The 19,264-nt window shown below is 39.0% G+C and overlaps 2 protein-coding genes across 5 annotated transcripts in view; one reads left to right on the top strand and one right to left on the bottom strand.

The window, feature by feature from the left end:
* Window positions 1-2,099: 2,099 nt before the first annotated feature.
* On the bottom strand, window positions 2,100-6,512 carry otol1a (otolin 1a). Its single transcript, XM_028472270.1, has 5 exons — window positions 6,281-6,512; window positions 5,742-6,196; window positions 4,407-4,487; window positions 3,241-3,312; window positions 2,100-3,145 (listed from the first exon to the last, which is right to left on the bottom strand). The coding sequence occupies exons 1-5, from the start codon at window positions 6,418-6,420 to the stop codon at window positions 2,259-2,261; spliced, it is 1,635 nt and encodes a 544-aa protein (XP_028328071.1). The 5' UTR covers window positions 6,421-6,512; the 3' UTR covers window positions 2,100-2,258.
* Window positions 6,513-10,748: 4,236 nt separating this feature from the next.
* ppm1la (protein phosphatase, Mg2+/Mn2+ dependent, 1La) overlaps window positions 10,749-19,264 on the top strand; it is a 39,409-nt gene continuing 30,893 nt past the window's right edge. For 2 of the 4 annotated variants that reach the window (XR_003675928.1, XR_003675927.1), the window contains exons 1-2: window positions 10,749-11,691; window positions 17,379-17,553. Coding sequence is in view for 1 of the 4 variants with exons in the window: in XM_028472283.1 (XP_028328084.1) it covers window positions 11,293-11,691; window positions 17,379-17,553 (574 nt within the window). In the remaining 3 variants the exon portion in view is untranslated. The remainder of the gene's footprint in view (window positions 11,692-17,378; window positions 17,554-19,264) is intronic. The other 2 variants (XR_003675926.1, XM_028472283.1) reach the window with 1 other exon arrangement.

The following is a 19,264-nucleotide window of genomic DNA, read 5'->3' on the forward strand; positions in this document are numbered from 1 at the left end:
ACTTTGGCAATTTTAATATACTGTTCTCGTAGAAGTTCCTTTTATAATAGATCTTCCTCCACAACTCTTTTGTTGTGGAACTCCTCCTAGGCTATTAATGCAGCACTAATGTATGTCATCTCATAGGGGGAATGTCAAGAATGTGTAGTCGACCTTTTTTGCACCCAAAATTAAGGTCAAGGTCAAGGTCGCGCCAAGTGTCAAAAACCAATTTTTTCCATATCTCTACAAATATTTATTGTACAAGTGTTACGGCTGGTGGGGTCGTAACAACAAGTTTGATGCTTACATTTATGAAAAGCTCATCTCAAGTGGAGCATTTTATTTAATTGGACCGAAGCTGTACGACCTACCAGTAAAAAGATCAGTAGGGGTCAAAGTTCATGATGTCACAAAAAAAAACAGAAAAACACTTTTTTCCCTAACTTGGCCACAAATTGAGATACAGTGCTCAGACTGGTACCATTGAACAACATTACCTTTCATTGTGTGGCCTTGACCTTCACTCAAGATCATATTTAGGGTCAAGGTCAGTCTTTTGTTTTTCTTGCATTATTACTACAGGTTGTCATATGCCAAATACAAGCCTTGCTTAGTTGTTATTATTATTATTATTATTATTATTATTATTATTATTATTATTATTATTATTATTATTAATAATAATAATAATAATAATAACTAGATTTATATTTGACAAAGTGAAAATATAAATTGCAGTTGTTCAAGGTTGTGTGTTGTATTAATTTGAAAAAGAATAATAATTAGAATTTTCAAAAATGCATCAGGCGACCCCGTTTAAACTCCAGAGGACCCCACATGGAGTCCTGACCCCACGGTTGAAAAACAGTGTACTACACCGTAAGTCAGTGTTTTTCAACCTTGGGGTCAGGAATTTAAATGGGGTCACCTGTAACTGATTAAAAAATAATTAGTATCATAATAACTGTATTCTATACATTCACTTACTATACAATTGGCACAAATTAAATAAAAAATGACCCTGTGCCAGACTGGCATCATGTCCATGGTATACCCCACCTCACACCCAGCACTCTTTTGTGACCCTGTAAAAACAGGTGCAAATGATGAGAGAATTATTAACTAATTAATAATGTAATACTATTTTAACAATTATCTTTATTTTTTTTTAAAAAAAAGCATAATAAATTTGCAAAGGCTTCAAAATTGATGTTGGGTGTTTTCTTTAAACTTTATGCTTCAAAAATGTTTAAGTGATTGCAGGATCTTGGGCTATATGTAGGACACTTTTTTTGTAATAAATCTAATCTATTAATTAAATTTGTGTGGATATGTTAGTGAATTTAATTAAATAAATAAATGTTACACTTTATTAAACGTGTGTATCATTTGCCCTATATTTTGTTACGACATGCATGCTCAAGACCAAAGTACTTATTCCAAAATCATCTTAATTAAATAAAATTATTGAAAGAGGATTATGTATGAAATTTAAAAAAAGTGGTATTCTTCATGTCGTTAATATTGCAGACTTTTTCTAGATTACTGTATTAACAAAAATTATTAAAATACTGTTATTGTTATTGTACAGAATTTTAAAAAAAACAAATGAATAAGATGCAAATTATTGGTGTTATTGTTATATTTACCAAAACTAAGATAATATTAACAACATTTTATATATTTACAAATATTTTGACTCAGTTACCAAGTCAAGGCGTTAATATACTTGAGGGACTTTAAAAATGCAGATTTTAGAAGAACTTTGCCACTCGGTTCAGTGACTAAAGAACAGCAAGATTAAGACGATAACCTGATTTTATCTGCTCATATTGGTTGGATTATTTGGGTTGAAAATTAGTCTAAAAATAATTTATTAGATGCAACATCTAACTGCTCTTGTTGTAGCATTCTCATACTTGCAAAACCTACACATCTTCCGCCCTCTAGTGGTAAAACATGTCATAGTGCGAGAGTTTGTAAATGTCATTCTTAGGAAATATTCTAGGATAGCATGTAACATGTAACCTGAAGTCTCCTTCTCCATCCAAAACTCAAGGGTGAATTTGCGAGTAAAGTGCTTTTATTACAGCTGTACAAAAAATGTAAATGTTGGTCTTGCCAAGTCTAAAACATCACACAACGTCTTAAAGAAAGTAACAAAGCTTTGATGTGATTAGTGAAATAGTACAATAGCTAAAGATATTAGGTGTGATTGTAGTTTGACAAAGTTGTGTCAATGGCTACAATGTAAATTCAAGGTCATGGGTTGCCTTCTACAACTTTTCAATGGCGACAGGTTTGTTCTTTAAATCTGGGTAAAGAAGGAAGCCAGAAAAGGTGCTGTCATCCTCATTGCTGGAGTAAACTCCATTCCAGTCTCTCAGAGTCTCCAGCCACACCTGGTCACCCTCAATCAGCTGCAGCAAGGCCAGGTTGGACGCCTGATCAATGTCCTGGCCGTACAGAGAGTCTCTTGTCCGCAGCCTCCGGATCCCATTAACAACCAGGGCGGCACGCACAGGCCTGTTGCGCACAGTGATGTGATACGTGAATAAGTAGACTCCTGGGTAGGTGACATTAAACTTATTGAGTGTTGGATCCCAGTGTCTCTCCCCATTGTAAAACACCTTGTCAAATTTCACAGGCAGACCAGGTGGGGGGAAGGACCTGCTGGGAAACAGCCCAACACTGAAAGCTGACCGAACCAGCTCCACGCTCTCACCAGGAGAGCCCTTAGGGCCCCGAGCCCCATGTTTACCCTTAGGACCTCTCTCTCCCCTCAACCCTGTCATGCCCCTCCCACCCGGGGGTCCCGGGGGTCCTCTCATACCCGTATCCCCTTTACCTCCTTGAGGCCCTGGTTGTCCCTTGACACCATCAGTTCCATTGATTCCAGGAGGGCCCATGTCCCCTTTTGGACCAAGAAGCCCATGATCACCCACATCACCTTTCTCTCCTTTCTCACCTGGTAAACCCTCCCCTGTAAGTCCCTGTTCACCTTTCTGACCCTGTGTACCTGCCATCCCAGGAGGACCCATAGGCCCCTCTCTACCAGGGTCTCCCTCTGTTCCATTCAGGCCGGGCTCTCCTTTTTCTCCCATGTCCCCTTTGAGCCCACTGTGGCCCTGTTCACCACTTTCCCCTCTAGGACCAGAGTCACCTATATTAGAAGAAAAAGAAGCATTCCAATGAGTTTCAGACACATCAAACATGGACTCTTAACTAGGATTTGCTACAAAACTGATAAGTTTAGACCTTTCTCCCCAGGTTTTCCAGGTATTCCGGCAGCTCCGTGCAGACCAATAGGTCCTTGATCTCCTTTTTCACCTACATTTTTATTAGGTAAAGCATACAAAAAATAAGCATTTTTACACTCTGTAACTGAGCATGCGTGACCTGGGGGGTCATAGGTCTAGAAGGATATAAACGTCAACAAGCTCGTTTACTCTGTTGATATTTCCAACCTATCAGCATCTGTCATTTTAGTCCAGAGATCTTTAGTGTTTTAATAGTGTTTATATTACCAGGGCTTTCCGCTGATGCCACTATCGGACCAATTTGAGCATTTTAAAAAACAATGTGAGCAGTTCAGCAACAGTATGGAAGGGCAGTCCTCTCGCTTCCACACAGGTTACCCCAAGTAGATGAAAACACCGACTCCGGCGGGCGGAATTTGGACGCTACCTGGGAATGATGCACATATCTGACCATTTTGTAAAACCGAGGAGAAGCAGTATTAAGGAGAAAGACCTCCTCTGCTTTCACACTCCTTCTCCCAAGCTTTTAACTTGTCATTGTTATGTATTGTTTTCTATATTTACCTTTATTTTTGTTAGTTTCTTTTTTGACTTGTGTAGTTGTTTTACCAACTGTGAAGTGTCTTTGAGTTTTTGAAAAGCGCTAATGAATAAAAGATTTCCAAGCATGAAAAGGACACTAGGACAGTATGAGTTCTCACTGTGAAAAGGTAAACTTACGAGGTACACCATTCACTAACCAGGTTCATGATTATTTTTATTAAGCTATTATTTGAATTACATTTACAAATTTGAAGGAAGTGCACAAGATGGACACTAAACAGGCCGATAAGTGAAACTCGTGTGCATCATTAGCTTTAGCAGCTAACTCTGCATTTCTACCTTAGAGACAGATACAACTTTTCCACAAAAAAATCTTTCAAGGAATCAACGCTACAACGGGAAAAATAATCTAAATCTCTGTCAGACTCAACGTCAGCCAAGGTGAGTTTATCCCTCTTGTGCTTTGAATTCATGCAGGAGAACTTAATGAGAGCGAGATTTCCCAGAGTGCTAAAAGTCTTATTGTGCCACAAAAACCTTACATATAACTACGATTGATTAGAAAAATAACAACAATAAAGAACATCATGAAGAAAGAGGGAGTATATGGCTTTGTTGTACCTGTTTTGCCAGCGATGCCAGGCAATCCAGCAGCTCCTGGAGGTCCAGTTAGCCCAACATCTCCTTTCTCCCCTGACAACCCTGAAAACAGAGTGTAGTTCTGAGAAATCTATAAAAAAAATAATTTAATTAGGTACAGTATGTGTCCAAGGGCAGAGCCATGGGGTGTCCAGTTGTAAACAAGGTCTCCAAAGATAAATAATCAGCCACCCACCACTGTTTTGGTCAAACTATTCAACAACACAAATCATACAAGTGGTTTTAAATCAAAACAAAAGTTGCTATATGAGGTGGCTAACACCTTTATAAAACAAGAAGACATAGCACATGTGTAATGATGGAGGCGTTGTTGTTTTTCCTTTCATATTCTGACATGCTGACCCTCCCTACCTTAGGTTATTGTTGACGTTGTTCTTCTAGTAGTAAAATTATCATATGATATGTTTTAATTATACATAGTACACTAATGACTAGAGATGTAATGATTCATTCAACTCCCGGTACAATTCGATTCACGACACTGGGATCACGATATGATTCTCTCACGATTTATTTTACAAAATGGGACTGTAGACAGTTGATGATTGAAAAATATTCCTTTATTTTTTTTGGGAAAAAGAAAAAAAAAATACTGTACTATTTTGCATTATAGTTATTTTTCTTTTTAAAAGTGCAACTAAAAATGTATTTTGTGCCCTAACAATTGGGTTTTTTTTTTTAATTTTTTTTTTTAAAAAAAAGACAAGGAATCATTTATGAACATATTTAAGAGTAGAAGGTGGCCAGAATGAAAGTAGTAGCAGATTCCACCCGCCACCTCAGCATTTGGACAAGAGAAGGATTACTCTGCCCTCTGCTGTTTAAAAAAAGTACTGCGATTCAATTTTCAGAAAATCGATATCAACCGTGATACCTATGAATCCATTTTTAACTGCCTTACGATTAATCGTTACATCCCTACTAATAACTAATAGGTCAGTCTGGCAGTGGCTGTTTAATATTTTGCACTTTAAAATGGCACTTTTTTATTTTACTGATTATTTAACCCTTTTTTTCAGTTTGAAACTTGAAAAGCTCATACATAGTTCACAGTAAAATGTATTTTCATTTAATGATTATGATGATATTAAACAAATACATAAAATACTATTTTGTCTTTTTTTCCTCTACAAAATGTCATATCATATTGATCGCAGAACCAATATCATGTATCGTATCATAAACTCAGTGTATCGTCCCAAAAAGCAAACCAGAAAAAAGCATACTTGAAAAGCCAACTTTAAGCGCAATAACAAAGTATTTCTACTCCATTACTTTCCATCCACGTAATCTTACCCTGAGGACCGGGCTGTCCTTGTGGCCCTGGTGGTCCTTTTTCTCCAGGGGGACCCATGGGACCTTGCTCTGGTGGGCAACACTCACAAAAGTTGAAAAAGCATTCATTGTAGTCAAGGGTGTAGTTTTCATGAGCAATATCCGAAGGCGCTATGGTGTCCGTGTGAAACTCGGTGGAATAGGTGTCGCTGGAATAAGTGGTACTGTCAGTGTATGACAGTGTGTATCCATCCATCATGGCCTCAGTTGTTTCCTCTGTTGGAACACCACTGGACGGGAGTGCTGTTGTGATGGGGATGCCTGCATCACTGCTCCCAGCTCGAGGAGGCCTTTTAGAGATTAGCTGCTTGGGCCCGTGTGTGACTCCAGAGATCAGTGTGGCCATCAGAGCCACCGTGAGTGTGGTCACAATGATGCAATGAAGCAATAGCATTCTGAACAGTTGGTACATATTTCTAAGAGAATTTGAAAGAATATGAAAACCTTGGAGCATTTTGTCATTTTGTTTCATTGTCACAAAGGGCTAAAATGGTTCATACCTGCTGATTGGATGGGTCGTCACTCCGTCCCACTCATTTGGTGATTGATGCCGTTCACCTCCGTCCTTCAACTTCCCATTGAGTCCAACTTCAGCAAATTTAAACCCACCACAGAACAAAGGAGAAAAAACAGCTAACATTATCAGAAGGTAGGTGGGCAGGTAAAAACAGATTGCATAACCCCGGTGGGACAAGAAATAAAGCAGGTTCTCAACAAGGCACGACTGTGGTCCCTGTGATATGGGATATGAATCCAGACCCAAGAGTCCAATGGCTTTGGTGTTGTTTTTGCTCCGTGCTTACTTTGTTCACAAACAGAAAGTTGTGTAACATGTCAGAGATACACTTACATTTCGAAAACAAGTGTGTATACGCAATGTATTTGCACATTTTGCACAATATGGATGCTTCTCAGAGATCTACCAAGCAAAATACCTAGTAGGGGTCAACCTTGCAGCTGGCAGTACCTCAAAGCATTAAAAGGGTCACAATACCCCAAGTGGGAACAAGATCAATGTTCTAAACCGGTGTTGTGGTTGAAATGATCCAAACTGTTACCTCCTTGATCAAACAAACCTAAAGAGAACAACATACCTCAGTGAAACCTGGCACCAGATGACCAAGCTTAACACACCTCTGAATGGGCCTCAGGTGTAGTTTACAGAAAGGACACAATGTTTTATGGCTACAGTTTTAATGTCATTTTGTCTTCTAATTTACTACTTTATAAATGTAGCAAATAGATAAAGGGATGCATGATTTCAATGTTTTAGTTTATTGTGTAGTGTAGTTTCACAACATGATAATATTGTGAAACACAAACTTGAGTAGTTTACTTAATCAATCTAAGGAATAAAATCATTATTGTGAATAAGTCAACAAACCCAATTAAATGATTCTATTGCCTGAAAAAAAGTGTGTCCTTTTACCACAAGTGTATACAAGGTAACTGCATGTATTTAAGGAACTGTCACATTCACACACACATAAACCATAATTGTGTACTAATCAGTCATAACGTGGCTAGTGAAAGTTGGTATGAAAAACACATGTCAGCTCTTTATAATGACACATTTTGTGGGTCCGATTGATTTGAGCAGCAAAAAAAAAAAAATACAAACAAATATGATGTATTGGAAGGAGGAAAAATTTGCAAATGCAAATTTTACATTTAGCAGATTGGGACGTCTATAGACTTCTCTGTATCATCCTAAAAATTGCCGCTATTGTAGATTGTTTCTGCCCTTCAACAGTGGCTGGTTCTATGGTGAAACACCAAAACAGTCACAGGGACAACTCGACCAGCTCATTCAAATGCAATCAAGATTACAGTATGTTTTTTAAGAAGCAAACAAACAAACATTGGTTGATTATAATATCAGTGAACAGCAATAACACTTGATGCAGTAGATAAAAACATTTGAATTTATTTTCCTTCAAATCAGTAGAAATCATCAGCTCCAAACTGATCAAAATCTGGTAATCCCACACCTTAAAGGTATGCCAATTACAAATTACAATTTCATTTAGCAGACGCTTTTATCCAAAGTGACATACAACACAAGCAGTATTGGGTTAAGGGATTTGCTCTACATTATACAGTGATGGCCCTGGTTGGACTCGAACCGGTGCCCATTCGCTTACAAGGCTGATCACCCTCAATGGGCAATGGCAACAGGGAAGCTAAAACTCAACTAGATTTAAAGTTTAGGATTTTATTCATTTGTACACCCCAAAGGTAATGTTTCAAAAAACATTGACTGGTAGAATAAATTTGTATGGAGCTATGGCTATAGACACAGCTTATGTGTGTATGTATATATATACACAGTGGGGCAAAAAAGTATTTAGTAAGCCACCAATTGCGCAAGTATTCCCACTTAAAAACATGAGAGAGGCCTGTAATTTTCATCATAGTTATACCTCAACTATGAGAGACGAAATTAGAAAAAAACATCCAGAAAATCACATTGTAGGATTTTTAATGAATTCATTGGTAAATCCCTCTGTAAAATAAGTATTTGGTGACCTACAAACAAGCAAGATTTCTGGCTCTCACAAACCTGTAACTTCTTCTTTAAGAGGCTCCTTTGTCCTTCACTCGCTACCTGTAATAATGGCACCTGTTTTAACTCATTATTAGTATGAAAGACACCTGTCCACAACCTCAAACAGTCACACTCCAAACTCCACTATGGCCAAGACCAAAGAGCTGTCAAAGGACACCAGAAACAAAATAGTAGACCTTCACCAGGCTGGGAAGACTGAATCTGCAATAGATAAGCATCTTGATGTGAAGAAATCAACTGTGGGAGCAATTATTAGAAAATAAAAGACATACAAGACCACTGATAATCCCCCTCGATCTGGGGCTCCACGCAAGATCTCACCCTGTGGGGTCAAAATGATCACAAGAACGGTGAACAAAAATTCAAGAACCACACGGGGGACCTAGTGAATGACCTGCAGAGAGCTGGAACCAAAGTAACAAAGGCTACCATCAGTAACACACTACGCTGCCAGGGACTCAAATCCTGCAGTGCCAGATGTGTCCCTGTGCTTAAGCCAGTACATGTCCAGGCCCGTCTGAAGTTTGCTAGAGAGCATTTGAATGATCCATTAGAGGACTGGGCAAATGTCTTATGGTCAGATGAAACCAAAATAGAACTTTTGGGTAAAAACTCAACTCGTCATGTTTGGAGGAGAAAGAACACCATACCTAGTGTAAAGCATGGGGGTGGTAACATCATGCTTTGGAGCTGTTTTTCTGCAAAGGGACCAGGACGACTGATCCTTGTAAAGAAAAGAATGAATGGGGCCATATTTTGAGTGAAAACTTCCTTCCATCAGCAATGGCATTGAAGATGAAACGTGGCTGGGTCTTTCAGCACGACAATGATCCCAAACACACCGCCCGGGCAACGAAGGAGTGGCGTCATAAGAAGCATTTCAAGGTCCTGGAGTGGCTTAGCCAGTCTCCAGATCGCAACCCCATAGAAAATCTTTGGAGGGAGTTGAAAGTCCGTGTTGCCCAGCGACAGCACCAAAACATCACTGCTCGAGAAGAGATCTGCATGGAGGAATGAGCCATAATACCAGCAACAGTGTGTGAAAACCTTGTGAAGACTTACAGAAAACATTTGACTTCTGTCATTGCCATCAAATGGTACATTACGAAGTATTGAGCTGAACTTTTGTTATTGACTAAATATTTATTTTCTATCATAATTGGCAAATTAATTCATTAAAAATCCTACGATCTGATTTTCTGGCTTTTTTTTCTTCTCATTTTGTCTCTCATAGTTGAGGTATACCTATGATGAAAATTACAGGCCTTTCTCATCTTAAATACATAAGCTGTGTCCATTTGATAGAGAAAATATGTTTGGGAAACAAAGTCAAACTGTCGACAATAAAGTTAAAATGTCGAGATTAAAGTGAACATTTCAAAAATGAACTCAAAATACAATATGTAATAATAGGGTTAATATTGCTACAACACTAACCTGTCTCACATATATAGAATCAGAATGCCTTTATTAATCCCAGGGGAATTTGCTTTTGTTACAGCCACTTGTAAATAAAAGAATAAATGTTAAACAAAGACGAAAGAAAGAATAAACATTAAATAAGTGTATAATTAAGTAAAAAACTGTTAAAAATAAGGATTAGATACACACTTTACAGTAGTAAGAAAAAAGCAAAGTAAGACAGATAATACTAATACAAATTGTATACAAATATGATACAGATATTTACAACAATCATGCTGTGAGGTCACAGTGATGCATTAAACAGTTTGATCGCATTATTTTATTGATTCACATTATATTATATTTATATTATATTTACCTGGTAATAATCACTATTATTATTATTATTATTATTATTATACTGTCATATATTATTTTCATTATCATTAACGTTCACTTTTCAAATACAATTTGATAAATGTAATAATATGTAAGAGCAATAGTGACATACAAGTTTTTAAACACATTTTATAGACAGTTTACAATCAGTAATAGAACATAAAGGGAACAAAGTCAGGGAAAACATCACTAGTAAGAATGAAACAAATACAGGTATCACAGTGTAACACTTGGAGGTACAGGAAACAGTTCTTTATATAGTAGCAGAGTTCTTTCACCTTTTTTGTTTATAAAAACTTTAAAGTATTCATATAGTATTTGAACTCAATGAAGAAAAGATACAAATGTGGTTGGTGTTTGAGAATTTTGATTCATTGATTTATTTTTGTTATCAAAAATAAAAAAAAATGACATATTTTGGCGTTACTTAAGCTTTTTCCCATAATGGCCAGTATGATTATGACGTATTACACTAGCTGACGTCATCGTCTCATGCCGCAGCCTCTGTCATTGGTCCGGTGCTTCGGTTGTTCATCGTGTGATTGCAGCTGCGCATTCTCGTCAAACAGGAACTTCCAGTTCCAAAATCAAGCTAACATTTCTATACAACGCATTTCTGCTGCTGCTTTTCACAATAAAAGCCGGACGTAACGGTAAATCGCTCAGTATTGCTTCCATACCCGGTAATTTTGCACTGTAAACCTGCTAAAGTACTTCCGGTGTTGCCTCGCTGTTTGATGACTTGCAGGCACGGAGTGTGAGTGTGAAAAACGCTGCGCTGATGTTCAGACCGAAACTACATTACATAGAAGAAAGTGGGTCAGCGGCGGAAAACTGAGGACACCCTGAAATCCAAACACACCCGTGTCTCAGCGGGGAGGGTCTGACCCCAACACACGTCATTCTACCATAGGATGCGGGAGATCGCTTCATGTGGATGGACACTGTGGTTGAGGACATAGGACTTGGGGGACATCAGACCAACAGTCGATGGAATGAAGGTGGTCACAGTGCGTAAATGAGCTGAGTGTATAGAAGGAGCACCGCTAATGTTCCAATCCCGCCTTTGTCTGACATCGATTCCCAGTCGTGCTGATCGTATGGAGTGAAGTGTGCAGCCGGGCAGAGACAGACCGTGTGATGATAGGAGACACTATGACGCTCCTGTCTCTTCTGGGTCGCATCATGCGTTATTTTCTCCTCAGGCCTGAGACCTTGTTCCTGCTGTGCATCAGCCTGGCGCTGTGGAGTTACTTCTTCCACACAGATGAGGTGAAAACCATCGTCAAGTCTAGCAGGGATGCTGTGAAGATGGTGAAGGGGAAAGTGGCGGAGATGATGCAGAATGAGCGGCTAGGAGGCCTCAGTGTCCTGGATGCAGAGTTCTCCAAAACCTGGGAGTTCAAGAACAACAACGTGGCTGTGTACTCCATACAAGGCAGGAGGGATCACATGGAGGACCGCTTCGAGGTGCTCACAGACATCACCAACAAGAGCCACCCGTCCATATTTGGGATATTTGACGGCCACGGAGGAGAGGTATGCTGTAGTATAGGAAGGCCCATCATTATTACTGTAAATCACAGAAAAGGTAAAAACATTGAGATGCTATGCACTAGGGCTGGGCGATATGGACGAAAACTGGGTGGGGTGGGGTGTTTTGGGGGGTAGATTGGGACAACGCCGCTCAATCCACCGCTTTATATCAGAAGCACGCACTGAGCACTTTTTTTTTTTAATAGAAAATGCCTCCTAGTAGTTATCCATACAAAAATATTACCGGAAGTCACGTGACCATTCCGTACGGTTAGGGCTAGTTAGTCAGTAATGTAGTTTAGGGTTAGTTAGTCTGTAAAGGTTAGTGTTCGTCCGTAATGTAGTTGAGGAAGTACAAGTGTGTAATGTCTCATTGGCCAGTTTAGGTCACGTGGTGCACCTATCACGTTACCTAAACTGGCCAATGTGTGGCGTTGCGTACGGATAGAATGGCGATATATTGAAGTGTTATGTATTGATAACCACTGCCTTTTTCATATTGCCATGTTTTTATTTCCTAGTCACTGTTTTTTGGCCTTTAGAATATTTGTATATTATGTACTGTAAATTATATTAAGAATTGGGAAAACTAATGAAAACTTTTGACCACTGGGAGGGGCGATGGCCCCGCAATCTTTGCGTATGATGAAGTCTGACCAGAAAGAATATTCTGGGTTAAATTTGATGATCCAAATGTCAAACGGGCAAATTTACTTACAAACAGCTGCACAATATGTACCACTTTAGCCTTTTTCTCATCCAAGGGACAGCACGTGTGAGTGAGTGAGTGAGTTCTTTAATGTTGCTGTTTAGGTGAAGTACAGCAATCCATCAAACTGTACTTTCATGCTGTTCTTCGAAGTAGTGAAAGCAGCGACTCCTAAAACGAGTATTTAAATAAGCTATTGATATAATATATATATCGATATAGGCGATGTTGTCATTTTTCATATCCCCATAGTAGAAAACTTGACATATCTTGATATGTCGCCCAGCTCTACTATGCACAATCTGAACAGCTTGCTCTCAGCTTGCTCCCCCCCCCCACACACACACACACACACACTATTGTATTGTATTTCTTTGTATGAATACCTTCCACCGTCCCACTGCCAGTCACAGTGTGCTTCATAGAGCTTTGTTTTTGTGTGCTTGGGTCTTTCTTCCTCTCTCCTTTTCTCTCTGTGTGTGCTTTGTCCCTCTCCCCACCCTCTGTTGTCAAGGGTCAGCATTTTCTCGTGGCTTCTAGAGACCATCTGTGACCTCCATTGAGGTTTTTTTTTTTTTCATACTGAGTTTGGTTGTTGTTCCAATCTTGTAACCACAGCATTTCAGTTTCATGTTTTTATCAAATCTGTTTATATTTAACTTAGAGTTGCATGTTGGTTCTTTATATTTGCATTAAGTTTTTGTTGCATATCACCTCTGACACTCACCTCCTCCCTGCACTGCCTTTTTCACCTCATTAGTGAGTTGAAGAGCTGTTTATCACAGGTATTTAAACTCGTCACCTTTCTCACTCTCATTCAGAGGCATGTATTCTACCAGCATTTGCTGACTTTCATTGCTTCAGTCTAGTGCAGCGATATCTTACTAGTTCTGTCAAGGCCAGTGACATTAAAGATCAATGGGAGAAGTCATTATGTGTTCAAAATCACATACTAACGTACTTCTAGTACGTCAATATTAGTATGTAGTGCCTTTACTTTAGATAGTGTGCAAAGATTGAGTAAGCGAGAAATATACTGATGTATACTATATTGGGACATACTCAACCGCCCCAAGATGCATTGCGAGCGGAACTTAAAATTGTCCTGGGTCAAACATCCCCTTTTCAAAATAAAAGTATCTCTCTTTGTCTCCCATAAGTTTGTTTTATAGGGGACATATCATGCTAAATCCACTTTTTTAGCCCTTAAATGCATTTTGTTCTATATTTAGAGCGCTTAGAAGTACAGAAAAAATCAAATTAGTCTCTTCAGGTGCTCCGTAGATATCTTTATATTCTGTTTTGCTCATATTTTTCAATCTGTTTCGATTTTTCTATTCTCTATTACGTTTTTTGAACTATTACATCACAGTATTTGCAGCGGAACTGCCAAATTAGTACATCAACTCCAGGTCCAACACTTCGAGCAATCCGCCATTTTTATTTCTCGCTTTTATTTTGTAGTCCAAGCTCAAGGATGCCGAAGTTACGAGAGGTTAAGTCAAAATGTTCGATTGTTGGATGTAGTAACCCACACGCTTCATTACAACGTCTCCCAGCATCAGAACCTTTTCAAAGTGCCTGGTTGAGTTTTATTTTTCGTGGAAATGTACCCACATCTGTGGGTAAGGTCATTTTTGTGTGTGCGAAGCACTTCAAGGATGACTGCTTCAGCAACCTCCGCCAGTATAAAGAAGGATTTGCCGAAAGACTTTGTCTGATTGAGGGGTCAATTCCTTCTATCTTTGGAGACGACAAACAGAGCACTTCAGTAAGCTGTAAATAACGCTAAAAAGTGTGATGATAAGACGTCCCTGTCATTGTTTTGGTAGCATTAGCAGTTTCACCGTCTTCAGACTTCATATGTTAGCGCTGTGTGCTCGTTTTAGATCCTTGATGATATGCCCTACGTGATTTAATTTAAGTCTAAAGTTTTCATTAGTCATTTCATTTTTCCGTTTTTGTCTCCGAAAAGACTATTAAAATGCATTTTGTGATGTTAGCTTGGCGCTAGCGTTAGCTCGGTGCTTGTGTTACCTCACTTGTTAGGGTTCTGCAGGTTCATCATCTTCATTATCATCTCGCTCCGCTGGGTCCGACTCTGGCTGTAACATGTAAGGCTGGATGGACAAGTCTTCTGTTGTTGACATTGTGTAAATAACCTCTGAATAAAAAGTTTATGCGCCACGACATAGGCGTATCTCTTCTATCAAACTACAAAAAAGGCCGAGCAGGGTGGAGTTGAACCGAGAGGGGGCGGGGCATGAAGTGTCTCATTTGCATTTAAAGAGACTGCACCAAAACGAGTTGCTCTCAGAAGCACATTAGAAAAGGGGTAGAAAAGGGGTCTGTGGAGCTATAATAATGAGGAATTCAGACCCAAGCATTGCAGTTCTGCTTTATATAGACCACAACTGTATGATTTATATGTAAAAAGGAAGGATTTAAAACCATGATATGTCCCCTTTAACACTTTTATAAATAGTGCTCTTGTTTTGAAGTTAACCGGAAGTTTTGTCAGTGGCACAGTGGCGGGTCTCCAAAAATCTCCAAAATGTCAGCATTTCACTGTTTCCGCATGTTTTATGGATCAAATGACCACATGTTGATATTCTATTTGGTCAGTTTTTCACTTAATGTTTTCAGAGCTTTCAAAGATGGCGAATCAACTGAGATATTTAGGCTCTGTTTGCTTCTGGTTTTTGTCGTCGTAGGTTCGAAATGCATCTTGGGAAACTTTGAGGTATACTTCCATGGGAACGGTTATCATCCTAATCATACTTAGAGTATATAGTAGACAGTATATACTCATTGATATTGTAGCGTACAGTATGTAGTGTGCCATTTTGAATACTGACTCATGATGCAAATAGAAAAGGAAAAACACAAAAATTAAGAAAGAGAACACCAATTACCATCACCCACTCAACCCACTACAATTTACAACAAACAACTGTACCAGTGCCTCCACAGCTCAGACTGGTACCGTGTGGCACTGAGTTTAACTTTAGTCAGGCTGATGATAATAATGTTCTCACTTTTATCATGACAATTGATCTGTACATCAAACAGCGCAAGATTGCCTGAAAAGTTTTGATCCCTGCTGATGCAAACAGTAAAATCATTAAAGGGGGGGGGGGTATCATGTTTTTTTCAGGCACATAGTACCATTCTATAGCATACTCAAATAACTACGCTACCCAAAATTGTTTGGAAAATGCAGCAAATATCAAAAATAACTGTTCATGATGCTTCGATTTTGTCTCTGTCTCTTTAAGAAACTCCTAGCTTGTCTGACACACCCATGAACACTCCCCCTTCAAACATGGAATATTGTATTGTAAGAATCGGGGAGGGGGGGGGGGGGGGGTCTCGTCCTCTCCTTTGTGCAAATATTTGTCTTGCAAATCTGTCATGACAGTTCCTTCTTTCTCATTCCTCTTTTGTGTTTTTTTTCCCATTATCACACATTTAACTATTTTCTACTTCTGTTTAGACTTTGTATCTAATGTTTATCTAAGTCCAAGGCTTTGGACTCTGTTTGAGTCACTCTGACATCTACATCAGCCATTATCACACTACAATTCCCACCTGACAAAATGCAAACATACTGTGTAACATACTCACAGGCTGACAGGTTTTAAACTAACCATAGTAAAATTAGAACTAGATATTATAAACAGACATTTATTATTACCCAATAAACAGTCAGGACCATAAATATTTGCAGAATGATACAAATAAAATTGTATGTGGATCATTTGAAATCATCTCTGGATATAAAATCCACACTATTAGTAAAGCATCATTTCATGAACATTTGTAGTGACTAAAGCAGGAACAACTAATAGTTATAGTAGCATGTTCTGCTAGTCTGTTCATTCCATGTTCTGATGACACAACCGAAGGGAAAATGGTCCAAGAACAATCTGGAACTGGAGACAGCTGCAGGAAATGGTTGTTCAAAAAAAACCATTTGATTTTCAAATACAGCCCAAGCTAGGTTTACATTACAAGCTCACTTAAAAACAGGACATATCTTTGTCTCCATTCTAACTTTTAGTATATGAACAATGTACAGTGCATAAATAGATGATCATTTAGATAGCCAACTAGTTTCCAGTTTCAGGTTTCAGCATTGCATTAGGGTAGTGGAAATCTAGGCAGATATTATGAGGACAGAGGCAGTTAAGTGAAGGCAGGAGGAGAATACTGGTACGTAACACACAAAACACCAACTCCTCTAAGTCAGTGGTTCCCAAACAGGGGTATGTGTTCCCCTAGGGGTACAGGAGCACATTGCGGGGGGTAGTTACAAAGATTTGACAATTAATTTCAAAATAATCGGGATATGTTCCTAGTTCCTTTTTAGGCTATTTTTGGACAAATTCACAACAAGCTATCAGTTGTACAGTAAAATACTATAATTTTTTTGTAATTTATTGAAACAGGATTATTTAATGCTGTAGAGGCCATTTTATCACACTTCTGACAATAGGAGACAATAACTAGCTACATTTTACAAAGGAGACTGTATTTACTTTCTATTGAAGTAATCACATAAAAGTTATAATTTAACTAAATTCCAGTTTAAATTACACTCACTGTTTTGAATTTGTAGATTACGCCTTAGGGAACCAATGTTCACGACACAGTTAGGGGTTTAGGAGAGCCCACTGTTCCACTGATTGAAGTTATTATATTTTGAATAAGATTGAGCGTCGCTGTAAAAACAACATGATCAATGTGTAACTTTGTTCTGAAATAGTTCTTAAGCATGTGAAGAGCTGTTGGTATAAGTGACTGATCATGACAGTTTTTCATAGATCATCTTTAATGTCTGCATAAAAGCAAATTCAACTAAAAATATAAGCGTAAAAGTTTAAAAGGCACAAGGTAGCAACTCTGCTAAGTACATGGGAAGCATAGCTCTAATCCTGTGTGCTTTCCTTGTCTCCTTCCCGACCTTCTTGTTTTTTAGGCTGCAGCTGACTTTGTGAAGGCCCACCTGCCTGAGTCACTGAAACAGCAGCTGCAGGCCTTTGAAAGAGAGAAGCGAGAGAGCGCCCACTCCTATGCCAGCATCCTCGAGCAACGCATCATGGCTGTCGATCGGGACATGATTGACAAGCTCTCCGCCCAACACGATGAAGCAGGTGGGAGCACTGGGAACTTGTCAGGAGTAAATGCTGAAAGAAAAATAATAATATATAACGCTTTATCATAGACACTAGGGATGTAACAATTCACTTAACTCCCGATACGATTCGATTCACGATACTGGGTTCACGATACGATTCTCTCACGATTTATTTTACAAAATGGGACTGTAGACAAATGATGATTGAAAAATATTCCTTTATTTTTTTGGGGAAAAAAACTAGAAAATACTGTACTATTTTCCTTTTATTTTTCATTGTCAAAAGAATTCCTTGATAAACTATTCAAAACAATGCAATTTAACTAAAAATAAATCTTGAATGAAATAAATAAAGGAATAATACAAATGAAGAAGCCTATTAATTTAAATTCTGGTTCTATAATAAACAATGCAAAACTGCATAATAGTTCTTTTTCTTTTTAAAAGTGCAACTGAAAATGTATTTTGTGCCTTAACAATTGGACTGAAAAAAAAACCGTGATTACACTGATTTACGTCTTATTTGTTTGGACCAGCAGAGGGCGCTGGTAACACAGTGGTCGGTTGGCATGCAGATATTCTAGCAGTGAAGAAGAGATGCTATGCTAGCAGACAGAGCTAATAGAAAAACGTGACTTTTACAGATATTCAAGTAATATTACAGATATTCTTTCAGTGCTAAAGGGGCAATGAATCATTTATTAACATATTTAAGAGTAGAAGGCAGCCAGAAAGAAAGTATTAGCAGAATCCTCCCGCCGCCTACACTTGTGGATAGCGCCCTCTGCTGGTTAAAAAAAGTACTGCGATTCAATTTTCATAAAATCGATATCAACCGTGATAACTATGAATCGATTTTTTTTTTTTTTTTTTTTTTTTTTTTTTTTTTTTTTTTTTTTTTTTTTTTTTTTTTTTTTTTTCACCTTGTTTGCACATGCTGTTGAAGGTTAACACTACAAGAAGTGCAATCTTTTAACAGCAATGCATATTTTATTATTGCAATTAAATAAATGAGTTTATTTCATTGCATAATTGTGACCATCACCAGCCCTCCCTAGGGAAGGGTAAATACTTTATTAAAGGGAGGATGTAAAAGAGAGAGGGCAGTGTTACACCAGGGTGAGGGGGGTGGGGGGGGGGAGTTAACAGGGAGGAGGGATACAAGATAGGAAAACGAATGGGTGGGGAATAATCAATAAGTTTCAAGTGATGTGATGTGAAATTGTGGTTGTGTATATTGTGCTTATTGTTGTGTTATCAAGCCAGTCTGGTGACCAGTGTGCGGCTTAGGAATAATGGTGGTGGCTGTGAGCAGAGGAGGAAGTGAGTGGAAGTTACATAAAACAGGTATTTGGGAACAACGTGTCTATGGTTGAGCCCAGTATGAGTGTTATCCCACAGCCCGAGGCCAGTGCGTCCATGACAAATGTGATTCCAAGAGCCGCTACTGCAAAACCCATGAGCCGCCCCCGGGCCCGAAGAAGCAGTCGGGCCAGCAGAAAGAGCGAGAGATCTAGGGGCCCCCGGCGACCACCCCACGGCCAAGCAGCCCCCCGAACGCCCCCAAGGTCCCAAGCCGAGAGGCTGCCATTGCCCCCCCCATACACACCCAAAAAGCCCCCAAGGAGCCAAGGACCAAGCGCACCACGCCACCGACTCCAACCCCCAACCCCCAGGCCCCCCAGCCCCCCACCCCCCACCACCACCCACACCCCCGCGCCCAGCCC

Source organism: Gouania willdenowi, chromosome 17 (genome assembly GCF_900634775.1).
Source record: "Gouania willdenowi chromosome 17, fGouWil2.1, whole genome shotgun sequence".
NCBI classification, from domain to species: Eukaryota; Metazoa; Chordata; class Actinopteri; order Blenniiformes; family Gobiesocidae; genus Gouania; species Gouania willdenowi.

What these genes read in the sequence shown, in the direction of transcription:
- otol1a (XM_028472270.1), bottom strand. Translation starts at nt 6,420, where the DNA reads ATGTTAGCTGTTTTTTCTCCTTTGTTCTGTGGTGGGTTTAAATTTGCT. An exon ending in TGGCATCGCTGGCAAAACAG is followed by an intron (nt 3,313 to 4,406) that starts GTACAACAAAGC and finishes ATAAAAATGTAG; the next exon opens with GTGAAAAAGGAGATCAAGGA. An exon ending in TGGAAAACCTGGGGAGAAAG is followed by an intron (nt 3,146 to 3,240) that starts GTCTAAACTTAT and finishes CTTCTAATATAG; the next exon opens with GTGACTCTGGTCCTAGAGGG.